This window comes from Muntiacus reevesi, chromosome 8 (genome assembly GCF_963930625.1).
Source record: "Muntiacus reevesi chromosome 8, mMunRee1.1, whole genome shotgun sequence".
Taxonomy (NCBI): Eukaryota; Metazoa; Chordata; class Mammalia; order Artiodactyla; family Cervidae; genus Muntiacus; species Muntiacus reevesi.
The window spans coordinates 37864511-37889218 of record NC_089256.1 but is presented as its reverse complement, the minus strand read 5'-3'; the positions used below and the strand labels follow the sequence as shown (position 1 = coordinate 37889218).

At 43.5% G+C, this 24708-nt stretch overlaps 1 protein-coding gene across 2 annotated transcripts in view; it reads left to right on the top strand.

Moving 5' to 3' along the window:
• The first annotated feature begins 6565 nt into the window (after nt 1–6565).
• The window catches only part of DRD3 (dopamine receptor D3), a 42678-nt gene continuing 24535 nt past the window's right edge, over nt 6566–24708 (top strand). For both annotated transcript variants that reach the window (XM_065943146.1, XM_065943144.1), the window contains exons 1-2: nt 6566–6835; nt 18080–18192. In XM_065943146.1, the coding sequence (XP_065799218.1) occupies nt 6566–6835; nt 18080–18192 (383 nt within the window). The remainder of the gene's footprint in view (nt 6836–18079; nt 18193–24708) is intronic.

The following is a 24708-nucleotide window of genomic DNA, read 5'->3' as shown; positions in this document are numbered from 1 at the left end:
TGCGAATAACTGACTCATTGGAAAAGACCCTGATGCCAGGAAAGATTGAAGGCAGGAGAAGAAGGGGACGACAGAGGATGAGATGGTTGGATGGAATCACCAACTCAATGAACATAAGTTTGAGTAACTCATGTTACTCAACATGAACATGAGGGAGTTGGCCATGGACAGGGAGGCCGGGGGTGCTGCAGTCCATGGGGTTGCAAAGAATCAGACACAACTGAGTGACTGAACTGGCTGACTTAGAGAGTGACTTTTTCCCCCAGTTGGGCTGGGTCTTCATTGCTGTGTGTGGGTTTTCTCTAGTTGCAGAAAGAGGGAGCTACTCTCTAGTTGCAGTGCATGGACCTCTCATTGCAGTGACTTCTCTTGTTGTGGAGCATGGGCTCTAGCATGTGTGGGCTTCAGTAGTTGCAGCACATAGCTTCTAGAGTATGGGCTCAGTAGTTCTGGCACCCTGGCTTAGTTGCCCCATAGTATGTGGAATCTTCCCTGATCAGGGATTGAACCCTTGTTCCCTACATTGACAAGCAGATTCCTAACCATTGGACCACCAGGGATGTCCACTTAGAGAGTGAATATTAAGTTCACAAATTCTCCAGACTCTTTACTTCTCCTACCTGAGATCAGTTTACTTGACAGCATATCTATCAAAAGAAGAAAGAAAAGAGAAAACCCAGCCCTGTTCTGTGTTATATAAGCAGTGCTGGTTAAAAAAAAAAAAAAAAAAAAAAATTCTAAATAAAATCTAAGGAGGGAGGAAGTTAAAACAATTAGCTGAGAAATAGGGAATAACCTAGCATCTCAGTCATTTTCTGCTTTCATCTCCCACACCCACAACCCATCAGGAACTGCCTGGGCAACCAAGGCTTACCCCACAGCTATGGCTAAAGAATCTAAGACTAGAGATAGTGTAACGCAAAAAGTAAGTAAAGCAGAAACTGCAATGGTGATTCCAACATCAGGCTCAGAATTGATTTTCAGAGTCAAGGGTTTCCCTTCATATAATTAGCCACTGACACTCAGCTGTGCTATTTTTAAGTAGCTGCCAAACCTTAGCAGAGTAAAATGCCCAGCACAATGGTAACAAATATCCCAAGGTTTTATGCTTCCCTCCTATCCAAAAGATGAGATGAGGCCAAGACATCACTACCCAACTGCAGACCCCAGGAAAATGTGATTCCTGGCCACTGATTTTCAACATGGCCCAGCTGCAGAAGCAAAAACGTTCCAGACCTGAGCCTGTCTCAAAGGTGAAAATACCCTTGAACAATCAGAAAGCTTTGTATTTTTCCAAAAGCTCTTGGCAGTAACAGTGCTATCTCCAGGGTAGTGGCTGCCCTACTCCGAATAATGAGAAAATTATAATTATTATCAAAAATTATTATTATGCTTTTAAATATATTTAGTGCAAACAGTGTGCCAAGATAAAGAACGTTGTGTGTTTTTTTTTAAACAATCCTCTGAATTCATTCCAAACCACTTGCCCCTTACAATTATTTGTTCACTTTAACACTTTCACATTCCAGGCTGAAACATTCAAAATGAGATACAAAATGACAGCCAGGAGTAAGCCAGTCTCCAAATCAAAGGAGAGCTAGAGTTAGCAGAATTGAGAGCAAATCCTGGTCACCAAGCCAGGGCCTGGAGCAAGAATTCCCATGGGGACCCATATACTCCATGTATACATAGTTCAGTTATAACTAACAAACAGTATTGAAGGAAATGTTTACTCCTCCTGCCTTGATAAAGGTACCTTTTCAACAATCTGGAAGGCCAGGTTTGAATTTGGAATTCCCGGGCCTTAAGAGTGCCAAACAAAATGTGAGAAGGCAGGAGAAACTACCCCACTCCCCATCCTGTCCCAGGGGCTCTGTCTTCTCTCCCCATCTCAGGCTACCTCCAAGCTATTCAACCAAACTCCCCCAAACAGCTACCCCAGGAGCCCATGGGTCCCAAACATATGCCACGGTCTTCCTTCAGGGTGACAAATCCAAAATGAGGCCTGGGTTGCCCTAGAAATAGGGTCCAAGCAGTCTGGGCAGAGAATCCTATGATCTCGATACCAAGAGTATAGTCTAGAGGGCCTCCCTGGAGGTCCAGGGGTAAAGCATCCTACTGCCAATGCAGGAGACATGGGTTCCATCACTGGTCTGGGAAGATCCCACATACCACGAAACAATAAAGCCTGTGCACCACAACTATCTGGCCTGTGCTCTAGAGCTCAGGAGATGCAACAACTGAAGCCCACGTACCCTACAGCCCATTCTCTACAACAAGAGAAGCCAGTGCAACGAGAAGCCTGCACACCACAACTACAGAGTAGTTCTCGCTTGCCACAACTAGAAAAATGCTTTTAAGTTTCATCAGGTCCCATTTGTTTATTTTTGCTTTTATTTCCAATATTCTGGGAGGTGGGTCATAGAGGACCCTGCTGTGATTTATGTCGGAGAGTATTTTCCCTATGTTCTCCTCTAGGAGTTTTATAGTTTCTGGTCTTACATTTAGATCTTTAATCCATGTTGAGTTTATTTTTGTGTATGGTGTTAGAAAGTGTTCTAGTTTCATTCTTTTACAAGTGGTTGACCAGTTTTCCCAGCACCACGTGTTAAAGAGGTTGTCTTTTTTCCATTGTATATCCTTGCCTCCTTTGTTGACGATAAGGTGTCCATAGGTATGTGGATTTATCTCTGGGCTTTCTATTTTGTTCTTGATCTATATTTCTGTCTTTGTGCCAGTACCATACTGTCTTGATGACTGTGGTTTGTAGTAAAGCCTGAAGTCAGGCAGGTTGATTCCTCCTTAAAAGCTTTTGCACAACAAAGGAAACTATAAGCAAGGTGAAAAGACAGCCCTCAGAATGGGAGAAAATAATAGCAAATGAAGAAACAGATAAAGGGGATTAATCTCAAAAAATATACAAGCAACTCCTGAAGCTCAATTCCAGAAAAATCAATGACCCAATCAAAAAATGGGCCAAAGATCTAAACAGACATTTCTCCAAAGAAGACATACAGATGGCTAACAAACAGATGAAAGTATGCTCAACATCACTCATTATCAGGAAATGCAAATCAAAACCTCAATGAGGTACCATTACACGCCAGTCAGGATGGCTGCTATCCAAAAGTCTATAAGCAATAAATGCTGGCGAGGGTGTGGAGAAAAGGGAACCCTCTTACACTGTTGGTGGGAATGCAAACTAGTACAGCCACTATGGAGAACAGTGTGGAGATTTCTTTTAAAACTGGAAATAGAACTGCCATATGACCCAGCAATCCCACTTCTGGGCATACACACTGAGGAAACCAGATCTGAAAGAGACGTGCACCCCAATGTTCATCGCAGCACTGTTTGTAATAGCCAGGACATGGAAGCAACCTAGATGGCCATCAGCAGACGAATGGATAAGGAAGCTGTGGTACATATACACCATGGAATATTACTCAGCCATTAAAAAGAATTCATTTGAATCAGCTCTAATGAGATGGATGAAACTGGAGCCCATTATACAGAGTAAAGTAAGCCAGAAAGATAAAGAACATTACAGCATACTAACACATATATATGGAATTTAGAAAGATGGTAATGATAACCCTATATGCAAAACAGAAAAAGAGACACAGATGTACAGAACAGACTTTTGGACTCTGTGGGAGAAGGCGAGGGTGGGATGTTTCGAGAGAACAGCATGTATATTATCTATAGTGAAACAGATCTCCAGCCCAGGTGGGATGCATGAGACAAGTGCTCTGGCCTGGTGCACTGGGAAAACCCAGAGGAATCACGTGGAGAGGGAAGTGGGAGGGGGGATCAGGATGGGGAATACATGTAACTCCATGGCTGATTCATGTCAATGTATGACAAAACCCACTGCAATGTTGTGAAGTAATTAGCCTCCAACTGATAAAAATAAAGGAAAAGAAAAAAAGAGAAAAATGCTTGCACAGCAATGAAAATCCAGCACAGCCATAAATTAATAAATTAATTAAATTACATACATACACATACATATATATACACATATACACATAGATAGATAGATAGATAGATAGATAAAGAGTATAGTCTAGAAAGGGAGTGTGGACTCTGGGTGGTTCTGCTCTTTGGTGCCATAGGAAGACACAACTTCATCCTCTGGGGAGGTTATGACCAGATGGGGTCAGAGTGAAGGCCTCGGAAGCACAGAGCCCCTGGGAAGCACTCTGCCCAGGTCTCAGGGGTCATGCTATAGGCTACAAGATTTGTGCTTCCCCAGCATGTGGCGTGTGGGATCTTCCTGGACCAAAGGCACTGCTACCCTTGGCACAAAGGCATTTCCCTCTTGCCTTCCATGGACACATACACACCTTTTTAAGGGCCCAGAGTCCCTTCTGGCCCCAACAGATTGGTGTCATTGGCCAGCTGATCGGCTCTGTTGCCTTTCCCACTCTATGTCAAACATCCCCACAGTTGAAAGGTTGGCTTTTCCTAGTGGGTAGTAATACGACAGCTACTATGGCTTTCAGATGCCAAAGAAGAGCATTGGAATGCTTGCATGCAGGTTCCCTAAGAAGCTGATTGACTTAAGATATGTTACTAATCTCTCTGTGCTTCAATTTCCCTGTTTGAAAAGTGAGGGCACTAAACTAGGTCAGAGATCAAAAACTGGTGACATGTGGTTAATTGACCCATGGATGTGGGATTTTTTTTGGGGGGGACGGGAGACTTCATAGGGCTTAAATATTTTTTTAAAGTAGTAATGAATCTTTAAAAATTAGGAAGTTTTAGGGATTCCCTATTTATCTAGTGGTTAGGGGGCTTCCCCAGTGGCTCAACAGTAAAGAACCAGCCTGCAATACTGGAGCTACAGGAGACGCAGTTTCAATCCCTGGGTCAGGAAGATCCCCCGGAGGAAGGCATGGCAACCCATTTCAATATTCTTGCCTGGAGAATCCCATGGACAGAGGAGCCTGCCAGGCTGCAGTCCATATGGTCACAAAGAGTCTGACAGAAAGTGACTTAGCATGCACGTACCAGTGGTTAGGACCTGGCATTTTCAGTGCCATGGCGTGGCTTCACTTTCTGGCCTGGGGACTAAGATCCCAGAAGCTGCGCAGCACAGCCAAAAACATAAAATGAGATAATTAGGAGGTTTCAAATAAAATTCCACAGATAGATTTTTCCCAAATATAAAAACCACTATGCTGCCTCTAAACCCCATTACTCTTCAGCTTTTCTCCCATAATCCAGTCTCCAAAACCACCATGTCCTACTACCTAAGACCTAAGAGAAAGAATGGTAGGCTGAAGGAAGTAAAGAGAGACAGAAGGAGGTAGGGGAGAAGGCAAACGCAGGCAATGGGAGGGGGGTGGAGTGGGAGGGGAACAAGGAAAGGGGAGTGGGAAGCCAAGAGAAAAGGACCAATCAGAGGAAAGAGCTAACACATCACTTTCTAGGTGTTGGGCATGGCTGTCAATGTCTTACATATATTATAACTCATTTAATCTTCACAAAAATCCCTATTTGGATGAGTTCCATTATTTCCCCATTTTACAGAGGAGGAAAATGAAGCTCAGCAAGGTGAAGTGATGTGCTCAAGTCCCCAGAGTTAGGAAGTAGTAGATTTGGAGTTGTAATCCTGCAGCGGCTAACCAGCTCACTCCAAGTCCAAGTGAGGTTCTTTCAAGGGCCCTGCATGCTCAACCTCACACCCTTCCACTCTGCCCCTGCCTCACCTGGCTCCAGGCACACTGGTCTCCCTGCAGCCCCTTCCATCCACCTGCTGCCTTCTGTACCTGCTGTTCCTCCTGCTTGGCTCTGTGCAGTTGGCTTTCTAAGGTCCTCCAAGTCATGACTCGGTTGTCACCATCTCCCTGAGGGCTTCCTGATTACTCAAGTTAAAAACTGCACTCAGACCCCCTATTGGGTGTCTAGTGTGGCAAAGTCATAATGTCCATCTAGATATTGGTATAAAAGATGGACACTGTGACTTCCTCACACTAGCAGAGAATTGCACACACACACAATCCTCACCCTGTCCTCACCTCCTTCCCTAATTTATTGTTCTTCAAAATACATATCATCATCAAACACATTGTTGTCGTTTTTTTAGTCTCTAAGTTGTGTCCGACTCTTTTGTGAGCCCATGAACTATAGCCTACTAGGCTCCTCTGTCTGTGGAATTCTCCAGGCAAGAATACTGGAGTGGGCTGCCATTTCCTTCTCCAGGGGATCTTCCCCACTCAGAGATGGAAACTACATCCCCTGCATTGGCAAGAGCCACCACTTAGCCACCTGTGAAGACCTTCATCAAACATACTATGTGTTTTATTTATCTTACTACTGTCTTCTCTTCTGGAACGGAGGTTTCACAAAGGCAGGAATTTTTATCCCTTTTCTCAGTGCTGTATATCCAGGGCTTGGAATAGTGTCTGGCATATAGAAAGTGCTCAGTAAAATATCTGTTGAAGAAATAAATTGAAAAATGTACCCAAGGAAGTAAAACTCCAAAGAGTCTAACTTGACAAACATTGTTTATCTCCTCCCAGGAAACGTGTGGGGGTTACCCCGCTCCCTCCAGGCGATGGCACCTCTCAACCAGCTGGGGAGCCACATCAATGCGACCTGTGCAGCAGAGAACTCCACAGGGGCCGGCCGGGCCCGCCCACACACCTACTATGCCCTCTCCTACTGCGCACTCATCCTGGCCATCGTCTTCGGCAATGGTCTGGTGTGTGTAGCTGTGCTGAAGGAACGTGCCCTGCAGACCACCACCAACTATCTGGTGGTGAGCCTGGCCGTAGCGGACCTGCTGGTGGCCACCCTGGTAATGCCCTGGGTGGTGTACCTGGAGGTGAGTAGGTCACAAGTGCAAGCTGCCCATGTGACTCTGCTTGTCTTTGTCTTCCCTGACCATCTGGTGCCTGGGCTCAGAATGCTCCCTGCATGATCCAGGGTCTGGGGAAGGAAGGAGAGTTCCTGTTACTCTCGCTTTCACGAGGGAACTGAAGGTCCTGAGAGCAGCATTTATTCAGCATTACTTGCCCATGTCAGAAACAGGGAGCTGGGAATGATTCTTCCCTAAGCCTACAGCATCCAGGCGACTGGACTTGAATAATGGGATTCATCCTAAAAAATGCACCAGGTTTACTCTCCATGTCAGTCATGCTGCAAAGACATGGAGGGCTGGGGGAGGCAGTCCAATGGCCAGTCTCATCAGTGTTTCAATATATCAATACATAGGGGTGAGGACGTGTGGCAAGGGCAGAGTAATTCTTTTTTAATGAAATCTTTTTTACTGAGTGAAGGAAACAGGGAAGGGGGATGGGAAGGTAAGAGAAACAGAGCAGAGAAAATGAGAAAAAAAAAAGAGAGAGAGAGAAAACAGTCTGCCAATGGATCAGACATCTGATGGCTCAGTTGCCCTTGGACTCAGCACTTTCCTCCTGGGTACCAGCTCTCCACACTCTGCTTCCACAGGAAAAGACCAAATTTTTATTTTCGATGCCTCCATTAATAGTACAGAGCCCTCACCAGTTAGATAATGCAGCAGACCCTGGAGAATTCTTCCAGAGAGAAACATTTCTTAAATTTGAAAGTATTTTCATTGGAAAGTGCAAAACAGAGTCAGGAGGTGATCAAGACAAAACAACCATTTGCTAACAAGGAAATCAGGGTTCCCACACCTGTTCAAGAAACAGATATTCCTACCAGGAAAACATGCAATTACTAAAGAGTTTTTTAAAGATACCTTAATACACTATTAATATGTCTCCTCTGCACTGTGTGTCATTCTAAAGAGGTATCCAATGAAGGCTCAAAACGATGCCATGATTAAGAGAAATTAAAATTCATCAAATTAATATCTCAGTTAATATTAATAGTGAAGATGACAGTTAATTAAGTATGACATATCACAGGAGAGCAAAAACCTCGAACACAGACTGCTTACCCGAGTAACCATATTAAAGAATGACTGGGAACTAAAATTAGACTTATGATCTCAACGGGGAGAGACAAAGGAACAAAATCAAGAAGACAGAAAAGGAAATTCAAGAATAAAAGCAACTAGGCTGACTGGGATAGATTTCAAGGCTAAGGGAATACTCAGAGTAAAAAGTATGCTTTTATTTTTCCATTAGGATGTTCCTGATGGTAAAGGGTCTTGTAATTATTTTGACTTTTCCACCAATCCAATTGCTGTGCTTAGTCACTCAGTCGTGTTCAATTCTTTGTGACCCCATGGTCTGTAGCAACCGGGCTCCTTTGTCCATGGGGATTCCCCAGGCAAGAATACTGGAGTGGGTTGCCATGCCGTCCTAACCTAATTAGAAACATTCTTGAAGTCTGAAGTCATGTCTTTGTCCTTTTTTCCCCATAGTCCAAACATAATACTTGACACATAATATGTGCTAAATAAATATCTGATGTATGAATGGTTAAATGAATCTGCTCTGCATGGTATGCATTAGATAGACCATTTCTGCTTATACCATCTGCAGCTACATCTATTGTTACAATGAACTATTTACTTTTACTTTTTAATAATGATCCTGAAAAGGAGTTAGAAGCATATATTTCTGTTCAAGAAAGAGGAAGACTTTAGTGGCCACAACCCAGTGTGGATGGATTAGTCAACACTTCAGAATATCCCCACACCCCCCTCAAAAGTGTTTCTGTCTATCCCTATACACTATCAGGATTTCTTCAGTCTTTCAGAAGGATGAATGTCAGAAAAAAATGCAGGAAGAGAACCTTCCCTCTGATAAGCATCTTAATTGCATCTGAAATAAAACTAGACTTTTGGTGTCTGTGCACTTAGGGCCTCTTTGGCTGTCAATCTGTGATTGTTTCCAGGACTCTGGATGAATCATGGTTGGAGAATCTCTGTAGATACTGGTATAGGAGATGGACAGTGTGACTTTCCCACACTAGACACCCACTGCATCCCCTTCTGGCCCCAACTGCCAATATGGATGGTGCCCCCGCTCTACTGCTGAGCAAAGAGGAGCACCTGAGTTTGCAGAAGGCCAGCATGATTTCTCTCCAAAGGTCTTAATGGACTCCCTGCAGGTAATATCTGTGGGTTTTCTCCACTAGAGAAGCTCTTGTTTCTCCTCATCAAAACCAATACACCCTCTGTCCAACAGGTTATTTACAACAAGCAGGCATTCAGTGGTCAAGAGGATGGTCACATAAGTCTGAAATCAAACAAAAAATATTTGGAGGAGCAAAGACATCTCTCCACTGGGAAATAGGCTTTGTGACCTCTTTTTGGTCCTACCCATTTGCTTCAAGGCTCTAGTAGATGCAACTTAGTAACTCTGCATCACTTTCTCCAACAGTCAACTAAGACTCAACAAAAGACAAAATATGTCATTAAGTAACTATCATTAGCAGACAACCAATTAAGATAAAGAAGATTCTATTCCAGAGGATCAGGTCTCCCTACCCCACCCCAGTCTGTATATTTTCCTTAGTCCTAAATGCCAGCTTCCTGTGGACTTCAGAAGCAGACTGCGTGATTAAAGAGAAATAAGAGCACTTTGAGCTCCTAAAGGAATCATGAATATATAAATCATGTGTCTCAGGGAAGAACAAACTGTTACTCCCACTAACTTGTCTTAATGACAGTACAGTTTGGGTAGCTGGTCTAGTAATTACAAGATCATACCAAAGAGGAAAGAAGAGGAAAGGATACAGTGTTGACCATAGAGACTACTGTGGGCCTGAGGGTCCCCAGGGGGACAGGATGAATGTGAGAAGATACCATGAGAGTGCAAAATTAACTGTCAAATTCCCAGCTTCCTGTACTTTGATTTGAATGCATCAATACTGTTTGAAGGGAATATTGGCTCAAATTGGCCAGAACTCCTCCTTCAAAGGAAAATTGGCTCATCATGCCAGACACCAGTTTGTTTGAGTTACAAATGTTTTGGCTGTAAATATCGGAGAATTTGACTCACTGTGGCTTAAACAAATAGGAGTTACTTTTCTTACATAACCAGAATTCTGGAGGAAGGGGTTGTGTGGGTATTGGGTCAGCTGCTTCAGGTATCACCAAGGACCAGACTCTCCCATTCTTTCTGTTCACCATCCTTGGTAAACTGACTCACTTCCTCATGCTGCTCACAAGAGGGCTACTATTGCCTTCAGCATCATGGCCATATTCAAAAATAGGATGGGTAGGGACAGCAGGGAAAGAAAAAAAAAAATCCTTTCCTGGAGTAGCTTGAAGATCTCTCTAAGGGACTTCATTTAAGTCTAATTGGCCAGAACCAGAACATAAGGCAAATTTTAGTCACAAGGGAGGATAGAAAAGAAAAAGTAAAAATGTGGGTTTTATTAAAACAAGATGTGGGGGGGAGATAGGCAATAAAATGTCATATAACTTTGTGCTTCTGCTGGAATTCACTGGGATGAATGTTATTTTGATACAGTCATGCTATGAGAATGACTCAGAATTGGGAGTCAGAAGGCATGGAGTTACATGAACAAAATGAAAATGACAACTACGCTTTCCCTAACTTAAAGGGTTGATTTAGGCTCAACTGTCATCAACTGAAAAAGTGCTCTGATAACTAAAGTATGATCTATAAATATCTTAGTTAATACACTTTTATTTGTAAGTAAAAGAAACTTTAACTCCAGTTGACTTAAACAATGAACACTGTTTGTCTTTCAGTGCATTGGCTCTCCTTAGAACTTTAATAAGAGTCCTGTGGTAGGGTGGACTGCAGGCACAGTTTGAACATGGTGCCAGTTCCATCTCTCTTCAAGTCTCTCAGCTCTGTCTTCTTCCATATCCTGGCCTTATCCTTTGGCAAAGGGTAAGCTATACACCTTACATTGCACACCATGCCATTCACAGCGAGAAAGAAAATCTATATCCCAGAATTTCTATTAGAAGTATCCAGATGTACTTGGATTGGATTGGTTTATTGCACACAATTTTCTCTGAATTAATCACTGAAGAGAAAAATCAGTTTGGCACAGGTTATGTGTACCTTCCATAGAACACATCAACTGCTCAGGAATCTCAGGGATTCCCAGTGGAATCCAAGGACAATTGGAAAGAGGAACACTGTCAGCAAGAATGCACCACGGTGGCTTTCATGGGTACTATTTTCATCATGAAGGCACACAAGAAGGCTGGGCTTGGACAATATGCTAAAAGGAACTAGAAGAGGCCAGTCACTACCCTTCTTCAGATTTCTCTGTCCTCAGGCCTGGCAGAGAAGTTGAGGACAAAAACCACACAGGTGACCTCATTATATTCCAGAGGGCCCTGGCCATCTCTTTAGTTCAGTTGCAGCATTTTTGTGAAAACTTTTCTGGGCTATACCAAATAGTTCTATCTCAGATTCCCTCTCAAATTTTTAATTTCCTGCTTTAGAAGCTGCCGTCTGTTTAGAGCTCCTTCTCTAAGCACAAACATCCCATCTTGTTCCACTCGGTTAAGCACCTTTTGTGATGTTTAATGCACTTGTATCAAGGCAGAAAGGCAGCGTAAGCAGGCAGGGGAACATTAAGAATACTAACTGCAGAGTATTTGGGTCCCAGTGTGGACTGAAGGAAAGATTCGAGGGTTAGGTAATATAAACAAGCAAAAAAGTGCCAAGTGGGTTCAGGCAGGGGCACTCACCACAGAGAGCATGGTCCAGGTCAGAAAATGGTGACAGAAAAGAACAGCGCTGTTTTGGGGAGAGAGGTGCCTTTGGAACTTGTAATGATCCTGATTATCATAAGTAAAGACGTTTTAAAGGAGAATTTCACCACTGTCCAAAAACCCCAAATGACAGCAATTTAAGAGCACCCCTCTGGAAACAAAAACACCAGAAGTCTCTTCACCAAACTCTGGATTTTTATGGAAGTCATAGACTATGATAGCTGGAGGGGCTTGGAGAGTGTTTCTACTGTCATCTCTTTTTTTATTTTAATATATATTTATTTATTTGGCTGTGCTAGGTCTTAGCTGTGGCATGTGGGATCTAGTTCCGCCACCAAGGATCAAACTCCGGTCCCCTGCATTGGGAATGAGGAGTCTTAGCCACTGGATCACCAGGGAAGTCCCTCTGCTGTCATTTCTAAAGTGTCATCCAACCTCAAGAAATTTCTGGCAATATCCTAGTGGCCAGGATTCTCTGTGGGAACGGGCCTCAGGGTTGAGCTAAACCTTTATTACAGGGAGCTGCTTGTTCAAAATATAGACTGATGGATCTACCCTAGATGTACTAAACTGGACTGTGGCAAGCAAAAATGGAGTAAAGAGGCTAATCAGAGAAGTAATTCCATATCTACCCCTTGGATATCTCCCCAAAACAACTAAAATTCCACCCCTTAGAGCAGAAATTCTTAACCTGGGGAGTCCATCAACTTGGATATAAATAAAATTACTTCTTTATTTTCACTAAACCAAAATTAAGCATTTCCTTCAATTATGAATGTCAGCATCAACCCACAGCAGAAGAAATCCTTTGTGTCACCAGTAGAAATCACAGATGTTTATATTTTCAAATCGCATTACAGTTTTTACAGACACCAAAATAGCATTTACACTCATCAGTACTTTGAAACTATAGGAATTTGTGGCCTGCACCTAGGTCTTGTCATTTAATGCATTATTAAAGAATCACATATATTTTTTTAAAATTTGTAACTACAGTTTGATATAATTGGTTTCCTTTGTGATTCATTGTATTTTATTTTATGCATTTAAAACACTCTTCTGACAAAGAACTATAAGGTCAAAAGCACCCAAGGGATAAAGGACGCTTCAAGAGCCCTAGGACAATCATTTCTTTTTCTTTTAATATTTTTTGTTTTATTAAAATATAGTTGATTTATAATGTTGTGTTAAATTTTGCTGTATAGCAAAGTGATTTTGTTATACACACAAATATAATCGTATATTATACATATATTCTTTAGGGACATATATACACATATAATCTTTAGGGATTACCATTTCGGAAGATAAAGTCATGCCCCGCCCTCCCACAACATCCTGTGGACCAGTATTTCCCAAACCTCCCAGGCAGCATGAATCACTAGAGGTATTTATTATCCTGAATGGGGCCTAAAAATCATTTTAACAAGAGCCTCAGGTGATTTGGAAAATGCTGCCTTATCAGTAAATTTGGGAAATGCTGCCGTAGGCTGTGCCTGTTGAAAATCAATAGCCAACTTCAGTACCTGAAGACACTCTCCTGCTCCCCCGCCTTCTGTATTGCCAAAGGGAGTCAGTTAGATTCATTAGCAAGTGAGAGTAACACCACCTGGCTGCTGTTTAATTCTGAAGTGAGTTATTCATTAAAATTTAGGGGAAAGGTAGAATCACATCTCAAAAAGCCTTAAATCAATCAGATTTCTTTTTTCTGCTTTTCTCCTGCTTTAATTTCAAAAATCACTTTACCTTCCATTTTCTCCCAACACTGTACTCATCTAACTGTCAGCACTTATCATAGATATTTTCTAAGTGTGCCTCTCCTGGGCCTTCAGTTCACCCCTTCCGATTCACACATGACTTCCCGCTCCCCCGCCACCCCCCGCCACCCCCCACCCCGCACACGCACTATATTCTGGCCTCACAATACAGTTTAATATCTCACAAGTTTAATTCATTTCAGTACACCCATCTCAGCAAAGCGTCAGCCCCATAATGGGCCCTCAATAAACACCGGACGCGTGGGTGGATGGATGGACCAAGGCCAAGTCTTCCTCCTCCTGTGATATGAAAATGGAGCTAAATTGTATACGTCTCAGAAGCAGCGTGTCAAGGTGCTGACCTCTGAGAGGCAACACAGAGTAACGGTTAACATTAGGGTTTGAGATTCCAGCTACTTTTACTAGCTATGTGTCCTTCGGCAAATTATTCAACCCCTCTCAGACTCCCATTTCTTTATCGATAAATTGGAAAGAATATTTACCTCATTGGGTTGCTGTGAGAGTTACGTAGCATGTTTTCGGCTGTTATTGATTGTTCACTATTATTTACTTGGTGCGGAGGACTCAATTTTAAAAAATAAAGGTAGTTTCATTATACATACCACCAATTAGAGACACATCTTGACGAGCAAGCTCCAGAGAAGGCCAAGTGATGGCACCTTAGTGGGAATTACTTAAATAGCTAATCAGGTTGTTTTCCTCTTGACAATGAGCCGAGATCAAGGGGAGAGTGAGTATTTTGCTGGCAGAGTTGGAGACGGGAGGAGAGGAGAGCCAGAAGGGGGTAGCACAGTGGGGGCCTGGAAGCCAGAGGACGGCTTGAGGGCTTTGGCCCTGAGGAGCTCCAGAGACCAGGGACTGGCCAGGTATGTACTTTCACTAGCTCCAAAGTCAGCGGGCCCCCACTGTTTTGCACTGTTTTTCTGCAACCCTGGGATGCAAGCAATCAGAAGGTCTCCCATTCCCTGGAAGGGGGGTGATGTGGTCCGTCCCACAAAATTCCCTGATGAGCATGCGATTTTCTCTTCCTCCTTGTGTCCACGACTTCCAACCCTTTCCAACAGCTGCCCCCTCCTCACCTGACACCCCCATACAGCGATGTGTAACAAGCCATGCCTTCCTGGGCCAAGGTGCTGCACCTCTTCAAACATTAGTCTCTTTCTCATCAATGAAGATAACAACAGTCCTCTCTCACAGGACAATAACCAGCCACAGAGGCCATGTATGTAACTGTTAGTATTAACACAGATTATGTCAGAGACCGTTCATCCTGTCAGAATATATTTGCAGGCTGGGATTCCTCTAGGAGAGGGATGCAGCAGCAAACAAGAAAAACTCCTTGCTCCTATCAGATTGATTAAGTAGCAGTCATTTAATCTCCTATCAAATAAGTGTATAATTTGTCCTCAAAAAGCTTTGAGAGCACATACAGCTTAAAAAAAAAAAAAGAAAAACAACTCAGGGATCAAGTTTCAAAGTTACAGAAATTTCTGCAATGGGTCACGTGGATTGGTGACCCACATAGGCTGAGTTCTCAATAAATGTTAACTTTTATTAATGATATTAGGATCTCATGATGATCTCTATTTTATTTAGAATGCCTTGCTTCTTCAGTTCTCTACAAGGATGGGGCCTGAAGAACTTTTTTGAAAAAACACATAATATACCCTCCTCCAATGAACTAATAGGAGTTTTGCAGGTACTTGAGTTATGGATGAATGAATGAATAAACAAATGAATAAACAGGACATCCAGTAAGCCTGGGGTTGGCTACTGTTCTAATGATCCTCTCTCACTTACACAGTCCCCCAACACACATAAACAAACAGGCACTCACAATTTCACCAAAAAAAAAAAAAAAAAATGGTTTTCCCCAATTTAAGTTACATAAAGACATTAGCATACAAAGAGATGTTAAAAGAGATGTAGCATACAAATTTCCCCGGTGGCTCAGACAGTAAAGAATCTGCCTGCAATGCAGATTCTGCCTGCGGGTTTGACCCCCGATTGGGAAGATCCCCTGGAAGAGGGTATGGCAACCCACTCCGGAATTCTTGCCTGGAGAATGCCATGGACAGAGGAGCCTGGCAGGCTACAATCCACAGAGTCACAAAGAGTCAGACACAACTGAGTGACTAACACACTACTACATACAAATTTCACCTTTTGCAAGAAGCTTTTACAGCATAGAACTGTCCTGTGAACTGAGCAAAACCCTCTTCTATTCTCCTGGCTGCCTTAAACACATGTCCCTTTAAAAAATTTTTCATTCAGAATTCCTATATATTCATTATTAGGCTTTTATTTACATAGTACCAAATGACTGGACTAAGAGAAAGTAAATCCACAACTAAATGAACAAAAAATGATGACTTCATCACTAGTTTGAACTTTTCATTGTTGCTCTTAAAATACTTTTGGTCAGAGTTTCTCGTACAATAGCCTGGAGATAACCAAATATAGGGAAAAGATCAAATGCTGAAAAGGAAATAATTCTATGGGGAAAAGTTATTAGTGGAGGGGAAAGAGAGAGACCCTTTCAGGAACATGCATTAACGCCATAAAACAAGGATATCCAGTGAAGTGGTCTGGTGATATAACAAGACTTTTGGATGAGAAGAATTAGAGGAACAACAGCATTTTCATGTACTACTGTTTGCAGTTTTTTCCTTGAGAAGCTACTTCAGAGGCTACTGAATCTATGTTTCACTCCCCTTTCTCTTAATAGCCATTTGGCCTGCCAGCAGAGCTATCATGAACACCCAGCTAAGCCTAGGGGGCCAGCTTCACAGGTTTCCCCTTGAGACCCATGGTGCCCAAGAGTGGCAGCCCCAGTGGCTGGAAGCTGGCAAAAGCAAAAAGCCTCCAGCCCCAAGAGTGGCATTTGTGCATATAAGTGACAGTCTCCCTGACATATCTCTCTGGCTCAATTAGGTTATGTAAAAAAAAAAAAAAAAAATTATAAAATAGAAAGGTGCTAGAATATAACAGAAATCATCTAAATTCCTGACTTATTTATATATGTTACTTGGAAGAGTTATGGAGCTCGGAACACGTGTGTATATGCATGAGGTCAGAACCATCTTCTCTGACTCTGTGAGTAGTGAAGAGGATCTGGGCCCCTTTCCAATGCCCTGGACACACCTTTCCCCCCACATCTTGGTGAGCAGGACCACGGTGATGAAGGCGGGCGCACTGGCACAGACTGATTTTACATAGGCTCTTACAGATGCTGTTAAAGCTTCCAAGCTTTAAAATTAGAAGCCAGACAGACTTTCATTGTGGAGGGAAGGTTTATGAAAAATGTGTTCTCGGTTTATTTCCTGAAAAGGGTGAGCTCTCCACTGGGTGGAGGGCTTCGAAGAGGTAGTCTTGGCACAGTGCACACATTTGGCAGTCACCCAAGCTCTTTTACCACGAGCTGTGCATCTATGGGCACATCACTTAACCACAATGAGCTTTAGCTGCCTCCTGAGTTTGAACCAGATCAGTTCAGTTCAGTTGCTCAGTTGTTTCTGACTCTTTGTGACCCCATGGACTGCAGCACACCAGGCCTCCCTGTCCATCACCAGCTCCCAGAGTTTACTCAAACTCACGTCCATCAAGTCGGTGATGCCATCCAACCATGTCAACCTCTGTTGTCCCCTTCTCCTCCTACCTTCAATCGTTCCCAGCATCAGGGTCTTTTCCAATGAGTCAGTTCTTCGCATCAGGTGACCAAAGTATCGGAGTTTCAGCTTCAGCATCAGTCCTTCCAATGAATACTCAGGACTGATTTCCTTTAGGATGGACTGGTTGGATCTCCTTGCAGTCCAAGGGACTCTAAAGAGTCTTATACAACATCAGAGTTCAAAAGCATCAGTTCTTTGGTGCTCAGCTTTGTTTATAGTCCAACTCTCACATCCATACATAACTACTGGAAAAACCATAGCCTTGATTAGACAGACCTTTGTTGGCAAAGTAATGTCTCTGCTTTTTAATATGCTGTTCAGGTTGGTCATAGCTTTTCTTCCAAAGAGCAAGCGATTTTTTATTTCATGGCTGCAATCACCATCTGCAGTTATTTTGGAGCCAAAGAAAATAAAGTCTTGCACCGTTTCCATTGTTTCCCCATCTATTTGCCATGAAGTGATGAGACCAGTTGCTATGATCTTTGTTTTTGGAATGTTGAGTTTTAAGCCAGCTTTTTCACTCCCCTCTTTCACTTTCATCAAGAGATTCTTTATTTGAAACAGATCAGTGATTCACAAATCTTGGTGTTTTGGTGGGGGTGGGGGGGCGGTGTTCATTTTAAAAAGATGATTCATGGGTCCAGACACTGTGACTCAGTTGGTCCAGGAAAGGGTTCAGAAATCTACATCTTTAATGAACACCCCACTGTGGACTGCACTTTGAGAAATGCTGGAATATTTGATTCAGAATATCCATTTCAATACTGACATTCCACCAATTTATTCTTTCTCAGGCAAGCAATCTTGGGCACCCTGACATTCGCTCGAGATCTGCCTGCCCTTGGTGATGAGGCAGTACCCACAGGGAGGGCGTGTCTCCATCTGTGCAGGACAGACAGCCCAGGGAAGGCAATAGAGTCGACTGGGTTGCTGTCCCTTTGCTGGGAGGAAACACTAACATCCTTGTCATCCTTGCCCAGGTGACAGGTGGGGTCTGGAATTTCAGCCGAGTTTGCTGCGATGTTTTCGTCACTCTGGATGTCATGATGTGCACAGCCAGCATCCTGAACCTCTGTGCCATCAGCATTGACAGGTAAGGCTGGGCTTTCCTTCCAGGCTTAGGAGAGAGGTTCCTAGGTCAGATGGTAAGGGACCCCACCTTGGGAAGCTGCCCTTGATGTGTTCAAGGCACAGGCTCAGCATCTAGGGCACTGGGGTCATTGTGAAGTGCAGTTTAACACTGGGACATTTTCTTTTCTCTCTTTTTCTTTTAAACGATGGTTTGTAGGTGAGATGAAACTCCTGTGATAGGAGAGAAATAACTAATGTGGAAGTTTTCCTTTCCCCCAGATCCCTAAGGAGGATTCTGGTTTTGCTTTTCCACCATCCTTGAGGCTTTTATGAATCTTAATTTTTTTTGTAGGGAGAAAGCAGAGAGACAGGGAGGTGAGATTAGGAGAAAATGTTCCTGTTGCTATTGTGTTTGGTTTTGGTAAAGGGAGAGAGACAAAGGGGCCAGGGGCAAAAGACAGAGAGCAGAGAGAAAAGTTTGGGAGCATTTCTGAGGACGGAGAGAGGAGTGGATGAGGGAGAAAGGTAACTGCAGAAAATGTGGTCATGACCTGTTTGTTAAATATTTATTTCCCTCATCGAGTTTAAGAAAAACAAGAATGATGTTTTTTAGAATTGCTTTTTGGTCACTGGAGTGGACTTCTATGATTTTGACTTGAGCCTGTGTATATTCCATCAGAATAGCATCACTTTCTAGCCCTAAGCGTGTCCTGCCCCAGCTCTGGGGTGCTCTGCTCCTCTCTTCCCTTCTCTTTATGTTTCCTCTCCTCTCTCCCTTCCTCCATCCTGAGTCACATTTGTCATGGCTCCCATGGACATCTCCAGACCCAGGGAGCACCCTGGAAAAAGGAGATCACTTTCCAGCTTGTGGCCTCTGTGGCTGGTCAAGAGCCTCCATCTCCCCTTCTCCTGCTCCTCATCCACCTCTTTTCTTCCTACACTCTTTCTCCCAGAATTCTATCCATCCACTCCATAGCTTCAATGGGTGACCCCAAATAAAATCTGCCATCTACTGAGAATTTACCACATGGTGCTAAGGCATGTCAAAACCTTAACCCATTTCCTTTTCACAACAACCCTTCAGTCAGTCAGTTCAGTCGCTCAGTCTTGTTCAACTCTTTGCGACCCCCTGGACTTCAGCATGCCAGGCTTCCCTATCCATCACCAACTCCCGGAGCTTACTAAAACTCATGTCCACTGTGGCGGTGATACAATAACCCTTAGGTAATATTATTAGCTTCATTTCCAGCTTCTTGGAATAATGAAGACGTTTTCCCAAGCCACACAGCTAATATGAAGCAGTGCCAGGATTTGAATTCATGTCTATCTGATTCCCAAGATAATAATCACAGGCTTTGTGCTAAGCCTCCTCAAATCTCCAACCTCACCTCTAATCTGATATCCAGACCACATTACTATCTGGATATACCACTGGCTCCTATGAGGTGAAATGTTAAAAACCAAACCATCAAAGCAGCAAACCGTCTTGACTTGACGATCTCTTACTGGCAACATCATTCTTCTGGAGTCTTGGATTTTGTTCAGCCCCTTTCTCTTCCTCATCTCCTTGTTTAGATACACTGAGGTAGCTAAACAATCAGTGCTTATAGACTCTTATCTCTGAAACGTTTTCTAAATATGTCCCGTTTCCTTTCTTACCTCACCTGCTTCTTTTAGGCTCCTATGACCTCCTGCCTGAACTTCTGCCACTGCTTCCTAACTGGCCCTTCAACCACTCTCAGAATTATTCCCCCAGAATTGGAGCCCGAATGTCCACTGCCCTACTCAAACCCTTCAGTCTCCTTGGCCTGAGGAATAAAAATTGAAGTTACCACCCCAGTCTAAGATTCAAAGTTTTCCACAATATGGCCTCGCTCCACCTTTGCAATCTCATCTCTTTCCAGGTTGCCCTCTGGCTCTCTTATGCTCCAAGGCTGATCACACCAGTCCCCTTTGCTGTGAGGCCCTTCCAAACTGTCTACAGCTTAATTCAGCCACCCCTGACCTCCCATGGTGCTTCCTCTGTAAACATGTTGTGGCATCGCCAGGCTGCCTTTGCAGGAATCCTGATGCAGGCCCTCCTCACAGCCCCAGGTGTGACATTCACATGACCCAGAGTTCTGCCCTAAACTTCCCTGCATGTGTGTAACCAGTGACTGGACATGAAAACCCAACCCTCTGGGGATACTGCAAACCAACCAGCCAACTCAACGATCTTGACTTTTATCATTTGATTGGCTATCATTTGACATTCATTACTTGACTAGCTATGCTGAGAAAGAAAATCAAAGAATGTGTCCATAATGCTAAAACTAATACCATTAAAGAATGTATTAAAAAAATAAAGGGGAACAGTTGTATAACTCTGTAAACATACCAAAAAACCCACATTAATTTTATACTTAGATGAATTGTGTGGTATGTGAATTATATCTTGATAAAGCTGTTAAAAAGTAAAGGGATTGTTAGGGATTTTATAATATTTTTAGCTCTCTGAGAAAAGAATTCCTCCCATAGCATCCACGCCTTTTGTGTGATTTCTGGACATTTAGTACATGTTTTCAGAAATATATGATTTACAGAAATAATGGACTATGTTTGGTTTGCTACATTGCTACCTCCACCACCCAACAATTATACCATCCTAGCTCCTCATCAGCCGTGAATATCCCTGCTGTACCTATTTCAGAGCCTTGAACAAGGAATATTAAACTGGATTCAGGGAGCCCTGCCTGAGGATAGCCAATGTGTACACCACAAATATGCACCTTCAGAGAGGACATGAGAATAGAATTAGATCAGCCTTGGAGGAGTGAGGGAAGAGCTGCATAAAGAGAGTTCCTAGGACAGGCTTTGGGCCAGCCCCCTCCCAGCCTTCTAGTTCCAACCCTACCCTCTCCCATCTTTGAGGGTGTGCCTAAACACTCCTGGAATGCGAAGTCAAGTGGGCCTTAGGAAGCATCACTATGAACAAAGCTAGCGGAGGTGATGGAATTCCAGTTGAGCTATTTCAAATCCTAAAAGATGATGCTGTGAAAGTGCTGCACTCAATATCCCAGCAAATTTGGAAAATTCAGCAGTGACTGACTGGAAAAAGTCAGTTTTCATCCCAACCCCAAAGAAAGGCAATGCCAAAGACTGCTTAAACTATAGCACAATTGCTCTCATCTCACATGCTAGTAAAGTAATGCTCAAAATTCTCCAAGCCAGGCTTCAACAGTACATGAACCGTGAACTTCCAGATGTTCAAGCTGGATTTCGAAAAGGCAGAAGAACCAGAGATCAAATTGCCAACATCTATTGGATCATTGAAAAAGCAAGAGAGTTCCAGAAAAAAACATCTATTTCTGTTTTATTGACTACACCAAAGCCTTTGACTGTGTGGATCACAATAAACTATGGAAAATTCTGAAAGAGATGGGAATACCAGACCACCTGACCTGCCTCTTGAGAAATCTGTATGCAGGTCAAGAAGAACAGATAGAACTGAACATGGAACAATAGACTGGTTCCAAATCAGGAAAGGAGTATGTCAAGGCTGTATCTTGTCATCCTGCTTATTTAACTTATATGCAGATTACATCATGAGAAATGCTGGACTAGATGAAGCACAAGTTGGAATCAAGATTGCCAAGAGAAATATCAATAACCTCAGATATGCAGATGACACCACCCTTATGGCAGAAAGTGAAGAAGAACTAAAGAGCCTCTTGCTGAAAGTGAAAGAAGAGAATGAAAAAGTTGGCTTAGAAATCAACATTCAGAAAACCAAGATCATGGCATCCAGTTCCATCACTCATGGCAAATAGATAGGGAAACAATGGAAACAGTGCAAGACTTTATTTTCTTGGGTTCCAAAATAACTGCAGATGGTGACTGTAGCCATGAAATCAAAAGACGCTTGCTCTTTGGAAGAAAAGCTATGACCAACCTGAATAGCATATTAAAAAGCAGAGACATTACTTTGCCAACAAAGGTCTGTCTAATCAAGGCTATGGTTTTTCCAGTAGTTATTGTATGGATGTGAGAGTTGGACTATAAAGAAAGCTGAGCACCAAAGAATTGATACTTTTGAATTGTGATGTTGGAGAAGACTCTTGAAAGTCCCTTGGATTGCAAGGAGATCCAACCAGTCCATCCTAAAGGAAATCAGTCCTGAATATTCATTGGAAGGACTGATGCTGAAGCTGAAACTCCAATACTCTGGCCACCTGATATGAAGAACTGACTCCTTTGAAAAGACCCTGATTCTGTGAAAGATTGAGGGCAGGAGGAGAAGGGGACAACAGAGGATGAGATGGTTGGATGGCATCACCTACTCAATGGACATGAGTTTGAGTAAACTCTGGGAGTTGGTGATGGACAGGGAGGCCTGGAGTTCTGCAGTCCATGGGGTCACAAATAGTCGGACACGACTGAGCAGCTGAACTATACACTCCACCCGCACACACTCTCATGCATGCGGCTGGCAGGTGAGGTTGTGGCTGGAGTGTAGGAACTGAATTCAGCCAGGGCTTCATTCCCAAACCTTGAGTAGACCAAGAGAGGGTACTTTTTTACAACTCACCAGTCAGGAGAGGGTATCTTTTTGTAACTTGCACAAAAGCACCATTTTGCTGGCAGCTGCCATGCTTAACGCACACTTCTACTTGCACCACTTAAGACACAACCAACAAGAGCAAACTTTGAATTGGCTTCTGTCTCATACAGGAAGAATTCCCAGAATGCGCAGCACTCACCAACCTGCAACCTGAGGGACAAGTTCCTATCTTACATCCCAATGGACAAGGATGCTCCCCTCTTGGCTTGTAGGTCTAAAGGAACCAACCCTCACCAACCTTAAAATGTAGCCTCCTCCCTCTTCTAGGACTGAAAATAGGCCTTGGAAAAGCTCTCTCTATTATCCTTCACAGCAGTTTGCAGTACACAGCATTAAATTCTGTTCATGGGATGCCAAATAGCCAGTCAATTCATTAAAAATGCAATCATTCATGCAGACCTTTGGTCTTCACACAATGCTAGTCACCCATCTGACAAACCTGACCAAATGGATTCAGCATTTTTTGGTCATGAAGCCCTGATCTGTAATAACAGGGTAGTAGGAGATAGAAAAGAAAAGGAAATGATAAAAGGGTTTTTGAAAGCAAGTAATACTATTGTCATTAGATTCTCAGGCATAGCTCTGGATGCTGGCATTAATGCTGCCTTTTCTTTTCTAAAAAGCAGAGTGAGTGAACACCACCCCCAGATCCCCCCTCCCTTGGCTCCTTGCCTCCCAGTGGGCCAACCCCTCCCGCCGCACCCTGGGTCAGAGCTAACTCGGGGAGAGGGCTGAGAAAGTGTCAAATGAGGAGGACAAGATCTGAGCGAGCGGTGAGAATACGGGTCCTCCGCAACGATCCCGGGAATAATGCAACCAAATTCATTCACCAGGGAGTTCTTTAAGTGGCTCTCAAATGGCACCCATCACACAGGCAAGCCTCCGAGTCTTTGCAGCAAGCACAATAGGTACCGGATGAGTCACAGGCACCTTGGATTTTTTAGTTTGCATCTAAATAAGCACTTTATATTTGCAACGGGCTTTCCAGTCATTTGCAAAAAGCTTTCTCCTTCAACAATTCCACGAGGGGAGTCCACAGAACTAAAGATTTATTGAGCCCCCTGTCTGACCAAATAAAAGGTGGTGAAAAGCAGCACTCACAGAGCTCGGGGGCTCATTAAACCCAGGCGGGGAGTCAGACTCACGCCCTCCCTCCCGACCCAGCCTCCGGCCTCCCCTGCGGTAGCGTTCTCAGGACGCACCCGCCTCAGTTCCCACACACACACCTCCCACCGGCCGACAGGGCTCCAGGCCGAGGTCAAATTTCTGTGAGGACCTGAGACCTTCAGTAAAGTGGCAACCCCACGAACCACAGTAACAGAATTGGAAGTCAGAGGGACAGTAAGAGTTTAACTTGTTGGTGCAGTAATGAGTTAAAAGCTTGCCGGGGTCCCACAGCCTCTTAGGTCTGAGCCTAGAACCTGAATCTCCCGATTCCCACACCACCCCTCTGTCTGTGCCAACAAGTGGCCCCTTCATTGTTGGAGGTGATGATGGGGCTCAGAGGGAGGGGCCTCTGGCCAGGCTGGCCCCCAACTTTCTAGGTGCCATTTCCTGGGAGTAAATCAGGCACATCTCCTTTGTCTTCAGTGTCCTGGCTACCGCTCTGCTGATCCTAACATGAGTGAATCTAAAAGCAATAGCAGTGGAAATACTGTGTTGGCCAAAAAGTGCATTCAGATTTTTCCATACCATCTTAAGGAAAAATCACATGAACTTTTTGGCCAACCCAATAGCTACTGTTTCTTTGGCATGTATTATGAGCCAGGTACCAAGAGCCTGTCATTATGCTGACCCTCACAACACCCCAGCAAGGCAGGTGTATTATCTGCATTCTGCAAGTAAAGAGTCTTAAGCTTAGACTGCACAGGTAAGCTTGCCCAGATCTCACAGCTGGTAGGTGAAGGAGGACAGACCCAGGCATCCTCTTTCTCCTCC